The following is a 7082-nucleotide window of genomic DNA, read 5'->3' on the forward strand; positions in this document are numbered from 1 at the left end:
CAATGAATTTATGTTTTCCTCTGCTCTTATATCTCTCGGTTGTTCAATGCTCATTCACTATTCTGCTATACCCTATTTACAACTCGGTTGTTCTGTTTAGAAGTTGTTCGTTTAGTGCTCACAGTTCAGTGGTTGTTCTATTCAAAGTTTAGTGGTTGTTCTATTCAGAAGTTGTTCGTTCAGTGCTCAAGGTTTAGTAAGTTGTTCGTTCAATGCTCAAGAGACCAGAGAAGGAGTGTTAAATCCCTTTAGGTAACATCTTGGGTTGCCTTATTTCCAATTTCATAGCCCTGAGTTGCTGTCTCCTTCACTGTTTCAGTCGTACCATGAGAATCACTGTCAACAATATCAACAGATGATTAGTAACTCTTACAATCAAATTGATCAATCCAACAATGTACATTGTTAACATGAAATTGTGCATTTAAATGAAATTAAACAGGACCATATAAAATTTCTATTTTAGGCCTTACTTGAAAGTCGGCTCTGCCGTATTCTTGAAACTGAAGGATTTAGGCAATTTATCAAAGGCCATGTTGGCCCAAGTTTTGACTGTATCCCACGATATTGTACCCGCACCTTCGACTGCCTTCTCACTGGTTTCCATAGCCTCTCCGACCTTCTCCTTTACATATCCAATCTTGCTATCTTCTGCTAATTTATCTGCCTTTTTCTGATCGGACTCTACTGAAGTGGCCTGCCATATGGTCATGGTAAAACCCGCCAAGATAACCAACACCACCACATTAATAACTCCCCATCCTAGATCTGCAGCCATATTCAAATTACTATTGATTATTTCACTGTATATTTTAGTCAACTGTATCAATACAATTGAATTCACTAAGGCTAAGCACCATTTATTTTCTTGTATTCCCTAATTTTTTTCAGAAGTTGAGGGATGAATGCTGCAAGTAATGAGTAGAGGATGGATTCATAGAAAAATAACATGGTGGGATCACGTGATGTATCTCCATGTTGATCCTTCTTCTCTCACACTTTGTTTCTCATCGACATGTTTATAACACTTGTCAGGTAGGTTATCGTCGTGCCACTTTATGCTACATACGTAGGCTATTTAAATTAGAGCTCCATTGGATTGAAATGACAGAAGGCAAAGCTCCATAGGATTGAAATGACAGAAGGCAGCTCTAGGACTGTTCGATATTTACGTGATAATATATTTGAAAATTTTGAATTTGATGACAAAACTTTATAAATTAAACAATCATTTTTATCTTATAGTATGTTATAGCAAGAAACCTTGATTTTCACTTTGCTACAGTCATATTGTTTTTGTACTGTTGAACTATTAGTTGAAAATTCACAGGGAAAAGATCTGAAGGTAAATTTTCTATTTTGCATGAAATTTTGAATTTTAAGAAATTTCTAGACCAAAAGCACAACAGCTTAGGCAAAGAGACTCTATAAAACATATTTCTCAAAAACGATTTTTTTTTAATCATAATTAAATAAATTTATCTCGAGTAGGAATACCATATGAGATCTTGTCAAACTTGTATGTCTTCCCGACATATTTTATTAAGGTCCACCAGTTTCAAGTCAATAGCTAAATACTCGATAATGAAATAACAATTTTAATAGCAAAATGTTCCTTAATTTGCTACCCAAGATCCTTCTTCCTCCAACTAAATCCCAGGTTCATTAATTGTCTTCAATCAAATACTAAATTTCCTTCACTGTAACCATTGGGAAATAAATATTCTATGTGCCACTGATTTTCTCTAACGTTAGACAAACATACATTTCTGACAATCTTCATTTAACTTCAGCCATCAAAAATAAAACCAATAGTCCTTAAGAGAATGCCGGTGTCTATATTCCTTCTACTTGTAGCATTTTGTTTTTTCTCATCAAGATATCCTTGTATTTCCAATATGTTGATGCATCATGAACTTCCATTTATTATTTTTGGCATGCATTTCCAGATAGGATAAGATTATTATAATTTATCCATTTTGATCCTTTCAATAACAAGATTCTATTTAGAATCATCTTATGACTTTCAAAATCGTTGGTATGATTTACATCGCATTTTTTCACCATGATGTGTGCCTGCCTCTACTTGGATCAATGCCTAAGCTCTTGAATCGCCAAATATTGTTATATTGAATCTCCAAGTAAGGAGTGTATGATAAAAGGAGAAATTACAAAGACAAGGCCATTAAAATTATAATTTGATATGTTATTTCATTTCATATTTCTGAAGTATTTCCTCGAAAAAGAAGAGGTACTGCAGAGTAGGACACATGGCTTGATTGAATCCTTTTGAAATCTTATCATCTGGAGATTTCTGAAATTCTCAATATCCCATAGGGGGTTATGAACCCCCATGTGGAGCCACTGTTATCACCCAGTTTTGCATGTAGTCTTGTTGTTAACGTCAACATCAGCAATGCACTTTTCATTAGTATTATCTTCCAGGGCCTTATTAATCATTTTCAGTTATAAGCATGATTGCATGCATCCATCATCGAATCAGTTCTTGGTATAGGTACACAGTTGTTTGACATGGAGAGAAGACATAGACTTCAGTTGCATGCATGCATGTAGTGTTCCCTACAAGTGCTCTTTAGAACACCTACACTATGAGTTTGGGAGTGTGTCTATTTTTAACGATGTATGTTTATATATATTACTATTTTAGTAAGTTTCATCGTTGTTCATAATTGGATTTTCAAGGACTTCCTATTTTAGTAAAGCCTATTTTTAGATTTTGCTATTGATAACAAGTTTCTATTTTTAGCTGGGACCATTCATGCTTACTTAGTGGTAGAACTTCAGGTTTTGATACTTCCTGTCTTTTTAGGAGGTCACTGCTATTCTTAGCAGGTGCCATTCTACGGAAATTCAGTTACCATGTGTGCCAGGTGTTTCCTACTTTTTGGAAGACATCACTATTTTGGGTAGGGGGGTGATATGGACAACATTCATATCCATTTATGTCATCATAATTCAATGAATTTGGTATACATGATGTGACCTAATGGTGTATTTCTTTCTTGTAATTAATTTAAATTTAGCATTGAGCTTGCTTGTATACTTGACATGTGGAACTGGATTCGTTCTCACTACAACATGTGCAATTATATGTTGATTTGGGTGATGGTGTAATGAGAATATTCCTTCCAAAGGATTAGCTTCAAGAAGAGGGAGTTCTCGACACATTTAATGCTAATTTTGTGATAGTTGAGGATTGAGTAGTGGATGGAGGGTGCTCCACTTATGGGAAATTTTGGCATTAATATTTTTCTTTATCCACATTAAAGGGGGTGCTCAAATAAAGGATATTTTGAAAAACAAAAATTCATTTTTATACATACAAGAGAGAAACCTTGTGTTATTTTTGGCATGCAAACATGGCATGAGATTGCTGGAAGATGGGTGCTCCATTTCATTTATTTTAGGTTGAATTTATCCTCCTTAATTCTTCATACTTAATTTTTAATATCTTTAAACAAGGCCCACTACTTGTGGGCATATTTGGAAAATTCTACATTTGATATCTTGAGAGACGTCGCATCACTGGAGGGATCGTTTGGACTTTAACAACAGGTAAGAAGGGTGCAACAACAAATTTTGCAGTCAGATTGTTCTTAATAAATAGATCCAATATTCTCGAAAAAATCATCAAAAACAGTTAAGAAATTCACATGTCTTCCCTGCAGATTTTATTAAGGTCCACCAGTTTCAAGTCAATAGCTAAACACGCGATAATGAAATAACAATTTTAATAACAAAATGTTCCTTAATTTGTTACCCAAGATCCTTCTTCCTCAAACTGAATCCCAGTTTCATTAATTGCCTTCAATCAACTACTGAATTTCCTTCATTGTAACCATTGGGAAATAAATATTCTATGTGCCACTGATTTTCTCTAACTTCAGACAAACATCCCTTTCTGACAATCTGCATTTAACTTCAACCATCAAAAATAGAACCAATAGTCCTTAAGAGAATGTCGTCCTTCTACTTGTATCATTTTGCTTTTGCTCATCAAGATATCCTTGTATTTTCCAATATGTTGATGCATCATGAACTTCCATTTATTATTTTTGGCATGCATTTCCAGATCTGATAAGATTATTATAATTTATCCATTATGATCCTTTCAATAATAAGCTTCTATTTAGAATTATATTATGACTTTCAAAATCATTGGTATGATTTACATCGCTTTTTTTCATAATGATGCGTGCCTGCCTCTTCTTGGATCAATGGACTGAGTTGTTGAATTGCCAAGATATTTGTTATATTGAATATCCAAGTAAGGAGTGTATGATAAAAGGAGAAATTACAAAGACATAGTCATTAAAATTATAATTTGATATGTTATTGAATTTCATATTTCTAAAGTATTTCCTAGAAAAAGAAGAGGTACTGCAGAGTACGACACATGGCTTGATTAAATCCTTTTGAAAGCTTATCATTTGGAGTTTTCTGCAATTCTCAATATCCCACAGGGGGTTATGAACCCCCATGTGGAGCCACTATTAGCACCTAGTTTTGCATGCAATCTTGTTGTTAATGTCAACATCAGCAATCCACTCTTCATTAGTATTATCTTCCAGGGCCTTATTAATCATTTTTAGTTACATGCATGATTGCATGCATCCATCATCCGATCAGTTCTAGGTACATGTACATAGTTGTTTGACATGGAGAGCAGACATAGATTTCAGTTGCATGCATGCATGTAGTGTTTCCTACATGTGCTCTTCAGGACACGTAGACTATGAGTTTGGGAGTGTGTCTATTTTTAACGATGTGTGTTTATATGCATTACTATTTCAGTAAGTGTCATCGTTGTTCATAATTGGGTTTCTGAGGAATTCCTATTTTAGTAAAGACTATTTTTAGATTTTTCTATTGATAACAAGTTTCTATTTTTAGCTAGGACCATTCATGCTTACTTCTTAGTGGCAGAACTTTAGGTTTTGATACTTCTTGTATTTTTAGGAGGTCACTGCTATTTTTAGCAGGTGCCATTCTAAGGAAATTCAGTTACCATGTGTGGCAGGTGTTTCCTACTTTTTGGAAGACATCACCATTTTTGGTAGGGGGTGATATGGACATCATCCATATTCGTTTATGTCATCCTAATTTAATGAATTTGGTATACATGATGTGACTTGATGGTGTATTTGTATTTCCTTTAATTAATTTTAATTTAGCATTGGGTTTGCTTGTATACTTGACATGTGGAACTGGATTCGTTCTCACTACCACATGTGCAATTATATGTTGATTTGGGTGATGGTGTAATGAGAATATTCCTTCCAAAGGATTAGCTTCAAGAAGAGGGAGTTCTTGCCACATTTAATGCTAATTTTGTGATAGTTGAGGATTGAGTGGTGGATGGAGGGTGCTCCAGTTATGGGAATTTTTGGCATTAATATTTTTCCTTATCCACATTAAAGGGGGTGCTCAAATAAAGGATATTTTGAAAAAAAATAAATCATTTTTATACATACAAGAGAGCAACTCACCTTGTGTTATTTTTGGCATGCAAACATAGCATGAGATTGCTAGAAGATGGGTGCTCCATTTCATTTATTTTAGGTTGAATTTATCCTCCTTAATTCTTCATACTTAATTTTTAATATCTTTAAACAAGGCCCACTACTTGTGGGCATATTTGGAAAATTCTGCATTTGATATCTTGAGAGACGGCACATCATTGGAGGGATCTTTTGGACTTTAACAACAGGTAAGGAGGGTGCAACAATAGTTTTTTCAGTCAGTTTGTTCTTAATAAATAGATCCAACATTCTCCAAAAAATCATCAAAAAGGGTTAAGAAATTCACATCAGTGCACACATGATTGTATTCACATAAGTGCACATGTGATTGTGAACAAGATCCAATATTCCCAGTTCTCTCCTTGCTATCCCTTTGGACACTGGTCTCTGTGTTTCTTACTTGCACGACATCCTTCACAACCCACACAATCTTACTTGATTTATGGAAAACCTCTAACCATTTTTTTCTAATACAAAATGTAGAGATACTGAAGCTTAAGGTGGCCATAAATTTAATGCTATAACATATCAAAGTCATTTTGTTTAACAACCTCAATGCCTCTTGAATGACTAGAATTGCAACCAAATTATAAACCATCCATTGCTACTCTTGCCATAACTTCATTGTTAGTCTTGTCTGAGGTTTCACATTCCTTGTCATCAAAAGTTACCTAAACAAATATTGTTTATCAATACTATGAACATAAATTTTTTTTTTTTAACACCTGGGGCATACCAAACATTTTTTATACTCCTGATCTGGTGATCTAACGTTCTCAACACAATGCTACCTTTGCCTTTTACTTGGTAAGTAGCTTCCATGACAATTGACAATGTATTTAAATCATCATCCATGTCCACCAACTCTTTACACCTAGTGATATGTTAGGTTTAACCCGTGTTGGGCACATGCACAAAACATAGCTTTCCATGAGACAACATGTCCAGGCAGATTATGAGCACGTTATAAGAGTTTTAGAAACATTGTTATAGTTTTGAGAAGGTTTAGACACATACCTTACATACATAGCATGGAACTTACATAAAACATTTTTAATTTATGCCAAAACATGTTAAAAATTTATGTTCTAAAAGGTCAGTCCGCCCTTAATAGTGATGTGAATGACAATCTCAGAAACTCATGTAGTAAGTTGTATATTAAGTTCTCTGCCTCATCCATGTTCCCAACATGTGCAAGAAGATCAATCAAGTAAGTATATAGCTATGTATTTGGTTTAACCCGTGCTGGGCACATGCACAAATCATAGATTTCCATTAGTCAACATGATTAGGCAGATTCTGAGCATGTTGTAAGAGTTTTAGAAACATCGTTACAGTTTTTAGAAGGTTTAGACACATACCTTACATACATAGCATGGAATTTACGTAAATCATTTTTAATTTATGCCAAAACATGTTAAAAAATTTTGTGCTACAAGGTCAGCTCATCTTTAATATGGTGTGAGTGACAATGTCACTCTCATATCTTGTGCCCTTATTGTTGTTTCACCATCAAAAGTTAGCCTTGTTAGATTACAT

The 7082-nt window shown here is 34.3% G+C and overlaps 1 protein-coding gene across 1 annotated transcript; it reads right to left on the bottom strand.

The window, feature by feature from the left end:
• Positions 1–248: 248 nt before the first annotated feature.
• On the bottom strand, positions 249–778 carry LOC149244328 (uncharacterized). Its single transcript, XM_089371502.1, has 2 exons — positions 474–778; positions 249–336 (listed from the first exon to the last, which is right to left on the bottom strand). Exons 1-2 carry the CDS (start codon positions 776–778, stop codon positions 249–251), a joined length of 393 nt encoding a protein of 130 aa, XP_089227628.1.
• Between the last annotated feature and the right edge of the window lie 6304 nt (positions 779–7082).

The sequence above is a fragment of the Pinus tabuliformis genome, chromosome 8 (genome assembly GCF_031772625.1).
Source record: "Pinus tabuliformis cultivar Carrire ecotype Pingquan chromosome 8, CPIR1, whole genome shotgun sequence".
Taxonomy (NCBI): domain Eukaryota; kingdom Viridiplantae; phylum Streptophyta; class Pinopsida; order Pinales; family Pinaceae; genus Pinus; species Pinus tabuliformis.

Bases quoted from the DNA above. Each gene is read 5' to 3' on its own strand.
- LOC149244328 (XM_089371502.1), bottom strand. From the start codon at position 778: ATGGCTGCAGATCTAGGATGGGGAGTTATTAATGTGGTGGTGTTGGTT. The intron at 337-473 runs GTAAGGCCTAAA...TATTGTTGACAG, and splicing joins ACGGCAGAGCCGACTTTCAA to TGATTCTCATGGTACGACTG.